Source organism: Porites lutea, chromosome 3 (assembly GCF_958299795.1).
Source record: "Porites lutea chromosome 3, jaPorLute2.1, whole genome shotgun sequence".
In the NCBI taxonomy this organism is placed as follows: domain Eukaryota; kingdom Metazoa; phylum Cnidaria; class Anthozoa; order Scleractinia; family Poritidae; genus Porites; species Porites lutea.
The window spans coordinates 3,706,726-3,726,455 of record NC_133203.1 but is presented as its reverse complement, the minus strand read 5'-3'; the positions used below and the strand labels follow the sequence as shown (position 1 = coordinate 3,726,455).

The following is a 19,730-nucleotide window of genomic DNA, read 5'->3' as shown; positions in this document are numbered from 1 at the left end:
CAAAGATCTGCAGATCTACTCATCTAGCGATCTACCGATCCAAAGATCTACAGATCTACTCATCTAGCGATCTACCGATCCATAGATCTACAGATCTACCGATCTACCGATCCATAGATCTACAGATCTACTGATCTAGCGATCTACCGATCCATAGATCTACAGATCCACCGATCTAGCCATCTACTGATCCATTGATTTACCGGTCTAGCGATCTACCGATCCATAGATCTACAGATCTACTCATCTAGCGATCTACGGATCTACCGATCCATAGATCTACGCATCCACCGATCTAGCGATCTACTGATCCATTGATTTACCGATCTAGCGATCTACCGATCCATAGATCTACAGATCTACTGATCTAGCGATCTACCGATCCATAGATCTACAGATTTACCGATCTACCGATCTACCGATCCATGGATCTACAGATCTACCGATCTAGCGATCTACCGATCCATAGATCTACAGATCTACTGATCTAGCGATCTACCGATCCATAGATCTACAGATCCACCGATCTACCGATCTACTGATCCATTGATTTACCGGTCTAGCGATCTACCGATCCATAGATCTACAGATCTACTGATCGAGCGATCTACTGAACCATAGATCTACAGATCTAGCGATCTACCGATCCATAGATCTACAGATCTACTGATCTACCGATCTACCGATCCACAGATCTACAGATCCACCGATCTAGCGATCTACTGATCCATTGATTTACCGATCTAGCGATCTACCGATCCATAGATCTACAGATCTACTGATCTAGCGATCTACCGATCCACATATCTACAGATCCACCGATCTACTGATCCATTGATCTACCGATCTAACTATCTACCGATCCATAGAGCTACAGATCTTTTGATCTACCGATTTAGCGATCTATCGATCCATCGATCTACAGATCCACCGATCTAGCGATCTAGCGATCCATCGATCTACGGATCTACTGATCCATTGATCTTCCGATCAAGCGATCCATTGATCTGCTGATCAACCGATGAATTGATTTATCGATGCATGGATCTATAGATCTACTGATCCATTTATCTAGAGATCTAGCGATATGGCGATCCATGGATCTATAGGTCTACTGATCCACTGATCTACAGATCTAGCGATGAAGCTATATATCGATCCATGGATCTATAGATCTACTGATCCATTGATCTAGAGATCTAGACATCTAGCGATCTGGCGATCCATGGATCTATAGATCTACTGATCCACTGATCTACAGATCTAGCGATCCATCGATCTACAGATCTACTGATCCATTGATCTACAGATTCACCGATCTAGCGATCCATTGATCTACCGATCCATAGATCCATAGATCTACTGATCCATTGATCTACAGATCCACCGATCTAGCGATCTAGCGATCCATCGATCCACAGATCTACTGATCCATTGACCTACCGATCTATCGATCTATCAATCCATTGATTTACAGATCTACTGATCCATTAATCTACAGATCCACCGATCTAGCGAACTAGCGATCCATCGATCTAGCCATCTAGCGATCTACCAATCCATAGATCTACAGATCTACTGACCTACCGATCTAGCGATCTACCGATCCATAGATCTACAGATCCACCGATCTAGCGATCCACGGATTTAGCGATCCACCGATCTACTGATCCATTGATCTACAGATCCGCCGATCTAGCGATCCATCCATCTACAACTGTACTTATCCATTGATCTACCGATCTAGCCATCTATCGATCCATCGATCTACAGATCTAGTGATCCATTGATCTACAGATCCACCGATCTAGCGATCTACTGATCCATTGATCTACCGATCTACCAATCTACCGATCCATAGATCTACAGACCTACTGATCTTGTGATTTAGCGATCTACCGATCCATAGATCTACAGATGCAGCGATCTACCGATCTACTGATCCATTGATCTACCGATCTAACTATCTACCGATCCAAAGAGCTACAGATCTACCGATCTACCGATCTAGCGATCTATCGATCCATCGATCTACAGATTACTGATCCATTGATCTACAGATCCACCGATCTAGAGATGTAGCGATCCATCGATCCAGCGATCTACTGATCCATTGATCTACCGATCCATAGATCTACAGATCTACTGATCCATTGATCACAGATCCACCGATCTATCGATCTAGCGATCCATCGATCCACAGATCTACTGATCCATTAATCTACCGATCTATCGATCTATCGATCCATTGATCTACAGATCTACTGATCCATTAATGTACAGATCCACCGATCTAGCGATCCATCGATCTAGCCATCTAGCGATCTACCAATCCATAGATCTACAGATGTACTGACCTACCGATCTAGCGATCTACCGATCCATAGATCTACAGATCCACCGATCTAGCGATCCACCGATTTAGCGATCCACGGATCTACTGATCCATTGATCTACAGATCCACCGATCTAGCGATCCATCCATCTACAACTGTACTGATCCATTGATCTACCGATCTAGCCATCTATCGATCCATCGATCTTCAGATCTACTGATCCATTGATCTACCGATCTACCAATCTACCGATCCATAGATCTACAAATCTACTGATCTAGCGATCTACCGATCCATAGATCTACAGATCCAGCGATCTACCGATCTACTGATCCATGTTCTACCGATCTAACTATCTACCGATCCAAAGAGCTACAGATCTACTGATCTACCGATCTAGCGATCTATCGATCCATCGATCTACAGATCTACTGATCCATTGATCTACAGATCCACCGATCTTGCGATTTAGCGATCCATCAATCCAGCGATACACTGAGCTATTGATCTACCGATCCATAGATCTACAAATTTACTCATCTAGCGATCTACCGATCCATAGATCTACAGATCTACTGATCTAGCGATCTACCGATCCATAGATCTACAGATCCACCGATCTAGCGATCTACTGATCTACTGATCCATTCATCTACCGATCCACCGATCTAGCTATCCATCCATCTACAACTGTACTTATCCATTGATCTACCGATCTAGCCATCTATCGATCCATCGATCTACAGATCTACTGATCCATTGATCTACAGATTTACCGATCTATCGATCTACTGATCCATTGATCTACCGATCTACCAATGTACCGATCCATAGATCTACCGATCTACCGATCTACCGATCCATAGATCTACAGGTCCAGCGATCTACCGATCTACTGATCCATTGATTTACCGATCTAACTATCTACCGATCCAAAGAGCTGCAGATCTACTGATCTAGCGATCTATCGATCCATCGATCTACAGATCTACTGATCCATTGATCTACAGATCCACCGATCTAGCGATCTAGCGATCCATCGATCCAGCGATCTACTGATCCATTGATCTACCGAGCCATAGATCTACAGATCTACTCATCTAGCGATCTAGCGATCTACCGATCTACCGATCCATAAATTTACAGATCCACCGATCTAGCGATCTACTGATCCATTGATTTACCGATCTAGCGATCTACCGATCCATAGATCTACAGATCTACTGATCTAGCGTTCTACCGATCCATAGATCTACAGATCCACCGATCTATCGATCTACTGATCCATTGATTTACCGGTCTAGCGATCTACCGATCCATAGATCTACAGATCTACTGATCTAGCGATCTACCGATCCACAGATCTACAGATCCACTGATCTACTAATCCATTGATCTACCGATCTAATTATCTACCGATCCAAAGAGCTACAGATCTACTGATCTATCGATCTAGCGATTTATCGATCCATCGATCTACAGATCTACTGATCCATTAATCTAGAAATCCATCGATCTAGCCATCTAGCGATCGTCCAATCCATAGATCTACAGATCTACTGACCTACCGATCTAGCGATCTACCGATCCATAGATCTACAGATCCACCGATCTAGCGATCCACTGATCTACTGATCCATTGATCTACAGATCCACCGATCTTGCGATCCATCCATCTACAACTGTACTTATCCATTGATCTACCGATCTAGCCATCTATCGATCCATCGATCTACAGATCTACTGATCCATTGATCTACAGATTTACCGATCTATCGATCTTCTGATCCATTGATCTACCAATCTACCGATCCATAGATCTACAGATCCAGCGATCTACCGAGCTACTCATCCATTGATCTACCGATCTAACTATCTACCGATCCAAAGAGCTACAGATCTACTGATCTACCGATCTAGCCATCTATCGATCCATCGATCTACAGATCTACTGATCCATTGATCTACAGATTTACCGATCTATCGATCTTCTGATCCATTGATCTACCAATCTACCGATCCATAGATCTACAGATCCAGCGATCTACCGATCTACTCATCCATTGATCTACCGATCTAACTATCTACCGATCCAAAGAGCTACAGATCTACTGATCTACCGATCTAGCGATCTATCGATCCATCGATCTACAGATCTACTGATCCATTGATCTACAGATCCACCGATCTAGCGATCTAGCGATCCATCGATCCAGCGATCTACTGATCCATTGATCTACCGATCCATAGATCTACAGATCTACTGATCCATTGATCACAGATCCACCGTTCCATCGATCCACAGATCTACTGATCCATTAATCTACCGATCTATCGATCTATCGATCCATTGATCTGCAGATCTACTGATTCATTAATATACAGATCCACCGATCTAGCGATCCATCGATCTAGCCATCTAGCGATCTACCAATCCATAGATCTACAGATCTACTGACCTACCGATCTAGCGATCTACCGATCCATAGATCTACAGATCCACCGATCTAGCGATCCACCGATTTAGCGATCCACCGATCTACTGATCCATTGATCTACAGATCCACCGATCTAGCGATCCATCCATCTACAACTGTACTGATCCATTGATCTACCGATCTAGCCATCTATCGATCCATCGATCTACAGATCTACTGATCCATTGATCTACAGATCCACCGATCTAGCGATCTACTGATCCATTGATCTACCGATCTACCAATCTACCGATCCATAGATCTACAAATCTACTGATCTAGCGATCTAGCGATCTAGCGATCTACCGATCCATAGATCTACAGATCCAGCGATCTACCGATCTAACTATCTACCGATCCAAAGAGCTACAGATCTACTGATCTACCGATCTAGCGATCTATCGATCCATCGATCTACAGATCTACTGATCCATTGATCTACAGATCCACCGATCTTGCGATCTAGCGATCCATCGATCCAGCGATCTACTGATCCATTGATCTACCGATCCATAGATCTACAGATCTACTCATCTAGCGATCTACCGATCCATATATCTACAGATCTACTGATCTAGCGATCTACCGATCCATAGATCTACAGATCCACCGATCTAGCGATCTACTGATCCATTGATTTACCGGTCTAGCGATCTACCGATCCATAGATCTATAGATCTACTGATCGAGCGATCTACTGAACCATAGATCTACAGATCTACTGATCTAGCGATCTACCGATCTACCGATCCATAGATCTACAGATCCATTGATCTACCGATCTAACTATCTACCGATCCAAAGAGCTACAGATCTACTGATCTATCGATCCATCGATCTACAGATCTACTGATCCATTAATCTATAGATCCACCGATCTAGCGATCTAGCGATCCATCGATCTAGCCATCTAGCGATCTACCAATCCATAGATCTACAGATCTACTGACCTACCCAGTGTTCTCCTTATCAGGCGGTAACCGGTAAAATTTACCGCCTGAAGCAACACTTCTTACCGCCTGCAACCGCTTAAAGGTTTTTTTAAAAATTAAATATTTTTTTAAAAAAAAATATGCAGGTTGTGATCCGATCCGATCCTCACAAGAAAAAGAATGATTATATGGAAAAGTATAGCTACCTAAGTACAAAACGTATAGCCCAAAAATAATGCATGTGCAAGAACTTCTTTTTGCGTCTGCAAGCTGACAGCTTCGTGCGGCTTTTTGTAGGGCGCTTGCCTTGAATCCAGCAAGACGCAAGAACGTCTTCAGTCGTTTTTACTTTCATAGATATATTTCACTGAAAATTTTGCAGACAAAATTATTCAACAGGTCAGATCAAGGTCAAGCGAGGCGTTACGCTAAGCGTTTGAATCGTTTACATTATCGTTTGGCGATTTTTTCGTTTGCATCGTTTCTATCCTTTTCTGGTGATTTCTGTCGTTTCTGACAGTTCGTTTGTTTCGCTTCTTTCAGTAGCTGTTTGAAGGAGTTTCACAAACGATCATCGGGTCATTTTGCGAGATCGCCGCAAACACGTGAAAATTTATTCTGACAATAAAATAGCTGTGCCACTTTCCATGTTTGTCAGCGGTTCACTAATCTATACTTTAGGCACATAGTTTTAAACATTCAAAACCCTAAAACTGTTTCGTTTTGCTGGTTTACAATGACAGGGATGTATAGATAACACGTGTAAACAAAAAAGGTAAACTAAAAATACGTTCATGTTTTTTTAAAATGCACGCTGCAGCTCGTTTTGCAAAATAAGGATCGATGAATTTTGAAACAGTATACATAAAATTATCTTGTGCAAAGGTAACCTTTTAAGCGAGGAAATGTGCACAATTTCGATAAAAAAGCAGCACTTCAAAAAAATAACGATCATAGTGTGTTTCGCAAAAGAGCCGTGTAATTTAAGACCACAACTGTGTCAAATTAAAGCGCTCCTCGAAAAAAAAACATACTAAAGTAAAGTAAGGAATGTTTCACGAAAGGCTCTTTCAAATTACTGCAATAAAGTGATAAATAATCGTCATGTTTTCTTTGGAATCGTGATATCCATTGTGGCAGAAATTCAACGCCTTTGGTTTGTTTTGCCGCGAGTATGGTATTGTACTATAAAATGATCCAAATGATCGAAATGTTCGAAACTACAGATCGTTTTGTTAAACAATCGCCTCACACGCTTTATCTAACTTTGGAAAAGCTGAACGATTGAAGTGTTCACTTTGCAGAAAAAGCAGAGAAAGCTGTTCGCTTTCTCAGGGAACTTTTTACGTGTGTCCTTTCATGATTACCTTTTGCTGCCACAGAGTGAATTAGTATCAAAGCTACAAAATGATGTTGCAACAAAAAGTTGACAAATACCACAAACTTCTTTCAGGTTAACACTTGTAAAGAATTTCATGCGCCTTCTTGAGGCTTGCGGTAGTTTTCTAGCTTCTTGCGGTGAAGATTTTTGACTTCTTTCGTTTCAAAGTTCTTGCGGGTAAAACACGAAGGGTCCGCAAAAATACGGCACTTTCGCTTCTTGCGGTGGCTTGCATGTTCTTGCGGCGCAGCAACTTCTTATGCCACTTTTAGCACGTGCATTACTTTTGGACTGTACTGTATATACAGCTTTCCTTTTTAAGAACATGCATTTTGGAAAGAGGACATTAAAGACATAGTAAAATTATTGGAATCGAACGTTTTAATTTGTTGTCTAAAGATAACACGACAGCAGATTTCCGTAAAATACGTCTTAAAATATAGGAATAAAAAAATTTCCCTAGGAGGCGGGGTCCATGTCCCTCCCTCCACTCCCCTCCCTCTACTGATCCATTGATCTACAGATTTACCGATCTATCGATCTACTGATCCATTGATCTACCGATCTACCGATCTACCAATGTACCGATCCATAGATCTACAGATCTACTGATCTACCGATCTACCGATCTACCGATCTACCGATCCATAGATCTACAGATCCAGCGATCTACCGATCTACTGATCCATTGATCTACCGATCTAACTATCTACCGATCCAAAGAGCTACAGATCTACTGATCTACCGATCTAGCGATCTATCGATCCATCGATCTACAGATCTACAGATCCACCGATCTTGCGATCTAGCGATCCATCGATCCAGCGATCTACTGATCCATTGATCTACCGATCCATAGATCTACAGATCCACCGATCTAGCAATCTACTGATCCATTGATTTACCGGTCTAGCGATCTACCGATCCATAAATCTACAGATCTACTGATCGAGCGATCTACTGAACCATAGATCTACAGATCTACTGATCTAGCGATCTACCGATCTACCGATCTACCGATCCATAGATCTACAGATCCAGTGATCTACCGATCTACTGATCCATTGATCTACCGATCTAACTATCTACCGATCCAAAGAGCTACAGATCTACTGATCTACCGATCTAGCGATCTATCGATCCATCGATCTACAGATCTACTGATCCATTAATCTACAGATCCACCGATCTAGCGATCTAGCGATCCATCGATCTAGCCATCTAGCGATCTACCAATCCATAGATCTACAGATCTACTGACCTACCGATCCATAGATCTACAGATCCACCGATCTAGCGATCCACTGATCTACTGATCCATTCATCTACAGATCCACCGATCTAGCGATCCATCCATCTACAACTGTACTTATCCATTGATCTACCGATCTAGCCATCTATCGATCCATCGATCTACAGATCTACTGATCCATTGATGTACAGATTTACCGATCTATCGATCTACTGATCCATTGATCTACCGATCTACCGATCTACCGATCTACCAATGTACCGATCCATAGATCTACAGATCTACTGATCTACCGATCTACCGATCTACCGATCCATAGATCTACAGATCCAGCGATCTACCGATCTACTGATCCATTGATCTACTGATCTAACTATCTACCGATCCAAAGAGCTACAGATCTACTGATCTAGCGATCTAGCGATCTATCGATCCATCGATCTACAGATCTACTGATTCATTGATCTACAGATCCACCGATCTAGCGATGTAGCGATCCATCGATCCAGCGATCTACTAATCCATTGATCTACCGATCCATAGATCTACAGATCTACTCATCTAGCGATCTACCGATCTACCGATCCATAAATTTACACATCCACCGATCTAGCGATCTACTGATCCATTGATTTACCGATCTAGCGATCTACCGATCCATAGATCTACAGATCTACTGATCTAGCGATCTACCGATCCATAGATCTACAGATCCACCGATCTAGCGATCTACTGATCCATTGATTTACCGGTCTAGCGATCTACCGATCCATAGATCTACAGATCTACTGATCTAGCGATCTACCGATCCACAGATCTACAGATCCACCGATCTACTGATCCATTGATCTACCGATCTAACTATCTACCGATCCAAAGAGCTACAGATCTACTGATCTACCGATCTAGCGAGCTATCGATCCATCGATCTACAGATCTACTGATCCATTAATCTAGAAATCCACCGATCTAGCGATCTAGCGATCCATCGATCTAGCCATCTAGCGATTGTCCAATCCATAGATCTACAGATCTACTGACCTACCGATCTAGCGATCTGCCGATCCATAGATCTACAGATCTACCGATCTAGCGATCCACCGATCTACTGATCCATTGATCTACAAATCCACCGATCTAGCGATTCATCCATCTACAACTGTACTTATCCATTGATCTACCGATCTAGCCATCTATCGATCCATCGATCTACAGATCTACTGATCCATTGATCTACAGATTTACCGATCTATCGATCTTCTGATCCATTGATCTACCGATCTAACTATCTACCGATCCAAAGAGCTACAGATCTACTGATCTACCGATCTAGCGATCTATCGATCCATCGATCTACAGATCCACTGATCCATTGATCTACAGATCCACCGATCTAGCGATCTAGCGATCCATCGATCCAGCGATCTACTTATCCATTGATCTACCGATCCATAGATCTACAGATCTACTCATCTAGCGATCTACCGATCCATAAATTTACAGATCCACCGTTCTAGCGATCTACTGATCCATTGATTTACCGATCTAGCGATCTACCGATCCATAGATCTACAGATCTACTGATCTAGCGATCTACCGATCCATAGATCTACAGATCCACCGATCTAGCGATCTACTGATCCATTGATTTACCGATCTAGCGATCTAGCGATCCATAGATCTACAGATCTACTTATCTAGCGATCTACCGATCCACAGATCTACAGATCCACCGATCTACTGATCCATTGATCTACTTATCTAACTATCTACCGCTCCATAGAGCTACAGATCTACTGATCTACCGATGTAGCGATCTATCGATTCATCGATCTACTGATTTACCGATCTAGCGATCTAGCGATCCATCGATGTATGGATCTACTGATCCATTGATCTACCGATCAAGGGATCCATTGATCTGCTGATCCACCGATGAATGGATCTATCGATCCATGGATTTATAGATCTACTGATCCATTGATCTAGAGATCTAGCGATCTGGCGATCCATGGATCTGTCGATCTATCGATCCACCGATCTACAGATCTAGCGATCAAGGGATCTATCGATCCATGGATCTATAGATCTACTGATCTATTGATCTAGAGATCTAGACATCTAGCGATCTGGCGATCCATGGATCTATAGATCTACTGATCCAGTGATCTACAGATCTAGTGATCCATCGATCTACAGATCTACTGATCCATTGATCTACAGATTCACCGATCTAGCGATCCATTGATCCACAGATCTACTGATCCATTGATCTACAGATTCACCGATCTAGCGATCTATTGATCTACAGATCTACTGATCTTTTGATCTACCGATCTGGCGATCCATCGATATACTCATCCACTTATCTACCGATCCACCGATCTAGCGATCCATCCATCTACCGGTGTACTGATCCTTTAATGTACCGATCCAGCGTTTTAGCGATCCATCGATCTACAGATCCATTGATCTACAGATATAGCGATCTTCCGATCCATGGATCTATAGATCTACTAATCCATTGATCTACCGATCTAGCGATCTAGCGATCTTTCGATCTACAGATCTACTGATCCATTGATCTACAGATCCACCGATTTACAGATCTAGCGATGTACCGATCCGTGGATCTATAGATCCACTTATCCATTGATCTGCAGATCTAGCGATCTTCCGATCCATGGATCTATAGATCTACTAATCCATTGATCTACAGATCCACTGATCTAGCGATCCATCGATCTACAGATCTATTTATTCTTTGATACACCGATATAGCGAGCTAGCGACCCATTGATGTTCTGATCTATTGATCTACCGATCTACCGATCCATAGATTTACAGATCCACCGCTCTATTCATCTAGAGATTCATCGATCTAACGATCTACCTATCGATCGATCTACCGATCTACTGATCCATTGATCTACCGATGTACTGATCTACATACCCACTGATCTAGCGATCTTTTGATCTATGGATCTGCAGATCTACTGATCCACTGATCTAGCGGTTCATCGACTTACAGATCTACTGATCCATTGATCTACATACCCTCCGATCAAGCGATCTGCCGATTCATCGATCTATAGATCCACTGATCCATTGATCTACAGATCTACCGATCTACTGATCCATGGATCTATTGATCTACTGATCCATTGATCTACAGATCCACCGAGCTAATAATCAACCGCAGATCCACGGTTGTAAGCGATCTACCAAAGATCCACCGATTTAGCGATTCACCATACTACAGATCTTCTGATCCACTGATCTACAGATCTACCGATCTACAGACCTGCAGGGTTAAGAATCCCATCTGGCCGAAGGGAAACTAGCTGGCTATTTGCAAGCATGGCCGAGGATTTGAAGTTCCTGCTACCGTGACGAAATTTATTTAGCGGTCAGTGCGGTACTTAAACTGGGGGCTTCCGAATTGCAAGTCCGGTTAGAGCGAGTCGGTTACGCAACAGGACGGGGGAGGAAAGAAGATGGGAAACCTTTTGTGACAAGCGTGACAATAATTTTTTTTTTAACCAAGTTTTCGCCAAACTTCATTTTCGTTTAAAGTGTTCTTTTTGTAAAGGACCAGAAAACATTGCTGTAAAGACAAAAGGCGCAAGTAATAGCCCTGTGTTACGCCGCAAATTGTAACAATTGACGCAAAATGTAACATTAACGCGAAATGTAACAACTTTTGACGCGAAATGTAACATTAACCCGAAATGTAACAACTTTTGACGCAAAATGTAACAACTTTTTAACGCGAAATGTAACAACTTTTTGACGCAGAATGAAACAATATTTTTAACGCGAAATGTAACAAGCAAAATGTTACAGCCTTGAAAATAACTGAGAGACTTGGACATGAGCCTTGTAGATAAAGTGTAAATTGTCTGGTGGTTACAAAAACAGTTTATTTATAGTTTTCTTATAATGTGAAATAAACTTACTTGATAGTAGTCACTAAATCCTGAAACAGTCGAACGAATTGTTGTTTAGTATATCTTTCTGTACATATGTGTGACGCTGAAAAGAAAGTTGGCGTTACAACATCCAGGACGCATTAGATGGGTTAGGATGGTATATTTTTAGTATACTCCCTCTAGGGAGTTGAGCCCGTATGAAATCGAGGCGAGTATCGATTACTGATCATTCTTTTCACACTTTCGTCGAGTGAAGACGCTTTCTGTTTTTATCCGACGCTGTCTTTTTTTACCCACCTCCTCCCCTTTTTTCCTAAAAGGAAAGTGTAGCGGAGCAGTCATCCGACTGCGTGAGATAATCAACACTGTTAAATGGAGGACTGGGTTGGTATGAAATTTCTCACATTTACTGGAAGTCCGGTAGATAATGAGAAATTTATATTTATCTTATTGACTATGTTCAAAATTTTCTTTTGAAAGATTTCCTTTCTTAACTTTTACTTTTAACGTGCATTTCAATTGCTGATTGGTGCGTGTTTCCTACGGTTTAATTGTTCACATTTCTAGTCATATTCTTTTCGCATAGCTCGGGATATTTTTCATACATTATGTTTAATAAGTTAGCGTTGTTGTTATTGTCCATACTGCTTTTCCAAGGTTATACATGACTTGTAACTTGATCCTGTTTTACGACCTTTTGTAAGTTTATTTGACATTATAAGAAAACTTAATAAATAAACTGTTTTTGTAACCACCAGACAATTTACACTTTATCTTCAAGGCTCAAGTCCAAGTCTCTCAGTTATTTCAAGGCTGTAAAATTTTTGCTTGTTACATTTCGCGTTAAAAATATTGTTTCATTTTGCGTCAAAAAGTTGTTACATTTCGCGTTAAAAAGTTGTTACATTTTGCGTCAAAAGTTGTTACATTTCGGGTTAATGTTACATTTCGCGTCAATGTTACATTTTGCGTCAATTGTTACATTTGCGGCGTAACAGCCCTGTCTTGTTTGTCACTCACAGGTCTTTTGCCGTCCTGTCGCGTAAGGGTTGATTTCCGCTGTTGCGTAATTTTTCCCTTCGAACTCACGTAAAATTAACGTGCGTAAATGAAATAGAGACAATGTATGAAAGGCCACGCTTAAACGTGAAACTTAAGCGAGGTTCAACTTTTACGGTTACGCGTGACCATTGCCTCTATTTTATTTACGCGCATTAAATTTACGTGCGGACACACGTAAAAATCACGCGACAGTGGAAATCAACCTTAAACTCACTAATGATATCCAAGCCTCAGTGAGCCTCTCGTACTTTTAGTTGTACCATTCTTTATTTGTCTTGTGTATGATTTTTTTTCACCAGGGCCCCATTCAAAACAGCCTCGTTGAAATGGGCAACCCTGACTAAAATATTGTTTTAAATAAAAATAAATAAATAAAATGATGACGCCCAAAAGTCGATTTGTTAGATATATTATTTTTTGTTTGTTTACGTTTTAAATGGTAAATCGCTGTTGATTTCTTTTTTTGTTGTGCTAGGACTGTGAGACAAGAACTGCAAGATGTACAGATATACGCTGCACTATAAAATTTTTAAAAGCTGATGATGATGTAACACTTACGATAGTTTCTCGTCTTTGGAATGGTACCATGATAGAAGTGAGTGTTCCACTAAATTTTATTTGAATGAAATGAATATCTTATTCCTTAACAACTGGTTGTAATTTGCAATATTCCAGTTGGGTTCAGGGTTCTAAAAGGTTTCAATTCCGTTGAGTGCTGTACATCGTGTTTCTAGCCTTGGAAATATATGTTCATAAACAGCAATTCTATAGCGTAAGAAGCTTCGTGTTCTTCTTTGGGTTTATTAGTCGGATGATAAACTTGAGCTAGAGGAAAATCGCTTCCCTCGAAGAGACGACGCGGGTGGGGTAAAGTAGCTTGGTGTAACCTCACAAAAAACGATTCCCGATCTCGCGCTTATTTCTCGCTCTCTTCTATCGCAGGGAAAAACGTCCATACCTCTCATCTTCCACAGCCAATATAGGGTTTTCACTCACTGTGAAACAGTATGTTTCTTGGAAGAAAAGAAAGTTCTTATATAACAAAAGTTTTCAACTCGCAATAGGTGTGGTACCCGAACATGGCCGCTATTTCATTATTTCGGTGCACCAATGTGGCCAATGTAACGTCATGTGAAGGCGCTCTTAACATGGCTAAAGACTAGCCCACGTTCGATATATTAAAATTCTTACATGACTCCGAGACTTTAGAGACAAAATTGAACGTGGGCATTATCTCCTCGATGTGTTCCTTGTGGAATGGAATGGTGATGCAGACTCTAATCATGTGGATTTGTTTTTGTATAGGATTATCAGGGTCAGCTTCTTAGAGTGATATCACGAGCCACAGTAAGGTCATTGAATACCTCTGTAGTGGAGAAAAACAAAGCAAATAACAAGGCAAAGGTATGGCTGCAGATGTAGCAACGAAATTTCAGCGTAGAATATTAATTTAAAGCTCTCTAATACAGTTAACCGTAGCTTGCGATCTTCTGTTGTTGCTCCATGTATTCATTTTTTTGCCGCTTTCGGGTACGGTTGTTATGAATTTAGCTGCATGTGTAATTCCGCGTTGTTAAATTAGTCGCGCGTTGATACGCTTTTTGGTATCCCTTTAAACCCGTGTAAACTTTTTCAAAGGAGAAACTGATGCCCTGTTATTACAAATCTCAGACCTCGGCCTTGATGAATTGATCTCGCTATCGCTCGGTCAATACACCAAGGCCTCGGTCTGAGACTTCCCTTTAATGACCTCAGTCTCGGTTAGTAAGTAGTATATCGTGACATCACGCTTGGTCAATAACGCTTCTGTGATTCTTACACAGGTTGGAACAGAATTAACCCCAGATACCAATGTAGCTGCACCTTCTAAAAAGCTGCCAAACTGGGTTATACCGGTCTGCGTTGTAGGTGCAGTGCTTCTTCTAGTGTTAATAGTATTTTGCTTATATAAGGTGAGTACCAATGATAATATCGATCAGGTTAAAGCTCGAAATAGCTGCAAGTTTTGTTGTACGGCATCATTAATCCTTCCGTTCTTAGACCAGGTTATGGCGAGGTCACTTTTCACTCGAACGTCTAAAGCTGTGAATGAAATCCCATTTTTTTACCATTCAAATGAAACCTCTTCAGCTGTACTTTTACATGGTACTATTTATTTGGCATGTAGTTGTTACTTTTGAGTCTTTGGACCAAATCCCATGGTGTTACCATTCAAATGAAACCTCTTCAGCAGTACTTTCACATGGTACCATTTATTTCGTATGTTGTTATGACTTTTATGTCTGTGGATGAAATCCTATGGTATTACCATTCAATTGAAACCTCTGGCTGCACTTTTGCATGGTGCTATTAATTCGGTAGGGTTTTACAGAAGAGATTTCTGGACGTTTTGGAAATTTGTGTTGATTTGCTACTATCCGGAGTGAACGGGTTTAAAGCACTATCCGGGGGGGGGGGGGGTCTTGACATTTCTGGGTTGATTGGTTTCTGTAAGGGTCTTCTCAGTACACTCCAACATTCGAGTTTCTCGGAAAGGCATCGTAGCTTTTATAGTGGGGTGGTTTACATAAGACCACAAGGGCGTGCCACTTTTACTCTAGGTGTAGAATTGCGCTCCTTTTTAAACCTGTGGAGCGTCCTGTCTCTTCTAGCCGGCAGTTGGGCTCTTACAGGCTCAAATATTTGACTTATTTCCGAATCTTTCCGAATAATAGTCGTGTAAGGAATGCCGAATTCCATGCGTGCTTTAAATGCGCATGCCTACATGTTTTCGTCAACCTGAACAATAAGACCACGTTGATCGACAGCAAAGTAACCTTCGAATTTTTTTTTGGTCTGGTTTAGATGGGATTCTTCAAACGTCAAAAATATGACAAGAATATTAGTGACCCAAGTGAAATGGAGGGAATGTTAGACAATGGAAAGGCTTGAATCTGCCAACACCTCAAAGCTAGTTAGTAGTTCATTGCAGTCTGAGAAGCGCCGAAGTGCATCGACTGAAACAGTTCGTCGTAGGAAAGAAGATAAGCCACTTCTTTTCACACCATGAAAAGCTTTGGTCAAGAAATCCTTCCGCGAAGTGAACCAAGGGAAAGACTATTTTCGTCTCTGGTAATTAACTTTCTCTGGACAATGTCTGGCGTCATATTTATCCACAAGATTTGGTCAAAACTTCGATCATCTTGGATTCAGGTTTCTCTTGGTTGGCAGTTTTTCCAGATAACCTTCGTATCTGGGTGACGGATTGACTAAATCAAAGTCATAAATAGGAGTCTTTTACTAACTCTGGAAGACAGACAGCACTGCAACGCACTTTTACAGTGTAAACCCCTTCATAATTTTTCTCTGCTTCATAGACTGGACGTAGCTTGCAGTCGAGGCTCTTAGGGGTAATCTTTCCACATGTAAATATTTTTTAAAGCGAAGATTTTTCCCATATTAGCTTCGACTTCAAGCTTGTTCTAGTTTGTTACCATTTAGAGGGATATCATCTACTTCGAATGTTTTTTTTTTATCTCTGCTTATAAAGGGTGTTTCCCCGGAATTTAAAAGACTGAACTACGAAACAGAGGTTTCCTTTTGTGGTTCTATATCTTAGTTGTTAAATTTTAATTGCTAGTTTTTATATTCTATCAATATTTTAAATATTTCCTAAGCTTATTTTTAAGATGGTTTCTTGTTTTTTATATTGTTACTTAGTATCAGTTGAAAATACTGTTTTGATGTAGAACAAGGAAATTTTATCAGCTGCGACGACGAAAACAAAGAGAACACTGCTTGACGAAAAAATGCTCTGAAACTGTTTCAGTTTAATTAATGTATTTAACGACAGACATAATAACCATGGCGTGATGTGACGTCGCATTGCATAGAGGCGTGGCAGCCGAGAGGTTAGCATGTCGAACTTTGGATCTTTTAGGTCTGTTTCCGAGTCTTACTATCGTGTTGTTTCGTAGTCTGTTCCAAGATAGTGGGGGAAGCAGATCGAGAAAAGTTGCGTGAAAACCGCTATTTTACTACTCGCTCGCTCGCTTTTTTCGCTCTTCTGGCACGGGCTAGGCGTTTCCTCAGACAAAAAACCTTTGCTCCACTTTGTCTCTTTACCCAGGTGTATAAATGGGTACCAGTGACATTCTACTGGGCGGAGGGTAATCCTGCGTTGAACTGACATCCCATCCAAGAAGGGGGTGGGGGTGGGGAGGCAATACTTATTATTTTATCTACTTTATGCTATGGAAACCGGGTTAAGCTGGAGCCCTGTTATCAAAATTTAAAATGCACAGGCAGAGGCACTGGTTTGCTTACTATATGTTATCCGGTTGGTTTTGTAATTTATGTTCTCTTCTCGAATGCCATCTGATTGCTTGTACTCACATCATAGCCAAGTTAGTTTGCTGTCATGCTGCAAAAATCGCGAGTCATCTCCCTCACACTTTGTCTCGTAGAAAAACGTTGCAACTAATTCCTGCACGGCCTTTGTAAGTGTTGCTACTCGTTTTACCACACTAGACTCGACTCGACCATAGCTAACAGAAATGTTAAGACTGGGAAAAAAGCGTTGAGCCTCGGGAAGAGACTATGAACTTAGTAAGGCCCTGTGGAGGACAGGGAAGCCGAAAATAGAAGAGAAAAGCGTCCTCTTGTTGGTTGGTTTTCTTTCTCCAGAATACTCTCCTTTCTCTAAAATAACTGGGTCGTGGCGCCTTAGTAATTACATGTTTTACCGCGGTTTGGCCATATGCGAAAATTAATAATAATGACAAATTTTGAATTTGCAGGATTTTTTATGCTTCTATAAGAACATAGAACATTTTTAAAATTAAGTGTCACAACAGAGACGTATTCCCCGTCATTCGCTTACGATGTTGCTTTTGCAAATTGACATAAAATTTCTTGTAGAATTTCCAATTTAATTGTGGCCACTATTTGAAAGTAATAAGTTTACGTTTAGTTTTATTTTCGGGATAAAAAAAACTTAAGTAAACTTATACTTCTTAATGCAAAAGCAATTTAACTATGTCGTATCACAAGTTTGTCGTCCTCTGAGTGGTTGCCCTGTGTCATTTCTATGACACAGGGCGATAGACAATATTGATTGTTACTGTTCATTTTCTTTGTTGTTGTTGGGGAGAGGGGGGTGGGGGCGGTTAAACTGATATTTAAACCAAATAGATAACTGTCTTTTTAAATTTGTACAAACAACAGGAAAACACAACTTGATAACAATTGAAGTTGTTTAAATTTAGCTTTAATTATTTTTGAACGCTTTTTATCTGGGGTTAGTTTCTTTATTGCAAAAACCACCATGACCATCTCTCGAATGGAGGATGACATGTTTGTAGCTAAGTGTAGACTTAATTTGGGGGTCTTAACCTCTACTTGCTTGTAATTTATTTTACAATGTAACACAGATGGTTATTTCTTAAGCATATTTATAACACAAGCTTCTGTCAATTGGAACGTTTTTAAGCGTTCAAAACTACTCTGACGATTCTGTTTTTCCTTTTGCTGTCGCACCTGTGAAAAACAGAGGGTATTCTATTAATTTCAACCCTTTTGTAAAGCTTACCCTGTATAATTAATGACAACATAAATCGCCATTGGTTTTGCTGTGGACGTTAGGGCCTGTTTAAACGCATTTAACATTGATCTTCTGGGCCCTTTAGACTTGTTAAAATTTTCTACTAAAATGTCTTGTACAGGGTTAACGCAACCAATAAAAACTATAGTTAATGCCTTTTACTCGGACTACATTCATTTGTTGGGTATGAAATCCAAACGCTAAACCCTTCCTCAAGGGATATGTGAGTACAAATCGAGGTGTGCCTCAGTGGAAGCAATATTTAGTGAGAAAACTAAGGCTGAAACCAAGATTTAAATAAATGAGTAGACCTCTAATTTTGCTCTGTAAGATTTGGGCTAGAGTTGTTATCCAGTGTGACTTACTTTTTCCAATTTTTTTTAAATTTAAACAGAACTTTTTTTCGATCCAAGTCTTTTCGCAAGATATCCCTCCCCTCCCGCTCAAGAGTCAAACGGTCCCCCCTGATTTTTCCCCTTTAAACGGAACATTTCAGCGTGTCACAAGGACATCGCTGTTTTAGGTAGATTCTCTGCTGTGAAGGCATTTCCTAGTACCTTTACCCAGACACAAAATCCTCATGTAGAGTTATAAAAAAGATTTAAGAAAAATTTTCATAATGGCGCACTAACCTTAATAACTTTTTGGTGAGTTTGTAGGCATTGCATTTGAAAAGGTTGGCCCTACTTTTTCAAGTTTCAATCCATTTCAATCCTTGCCATCCGTTGCAGCAGACGACAGGAAACAGTTTCAATGCCTAATTATACTCTTAAATAA

General features: G+C 40.8%; 1 protein-coding gene across 1 annotated transcript in view; it reads left to right on the top strand.

The window, feature by feature from the left end:
- The window catches only part of LOC140930216 (integrin alpha-7-like), a 50,912-nt gene extending 31,798 nt beyond the window's left edge, over window positions 1–19,114 (top strand). Inside the window, exons 28-31 of the mRNA XM_073379880.1 lie at window positions 13,848–13,967; window positions 14,678–14,776; window positions 15,196–15,324; window positions 16,217–19,114. Coding sequence (XP_073235981.1) covers window positions 13,848–13,967; window positions 14,678–14,776; window positions 15,196–15,324; window positions 16,217–16,303 — 435 coding nt within the window. The 3' untranslated portion in view covers window positions 16,304–19,114. The remainder of the gene's footprint in view (window positions 1–13,847; window positions 13,968–14,677; window positions 14,777–15,195; window positions 15,325–16,216) is intronic.
- The last annotated feature ends 616 nt before the right edge of the window (window positions 19,115–19,730 follow it).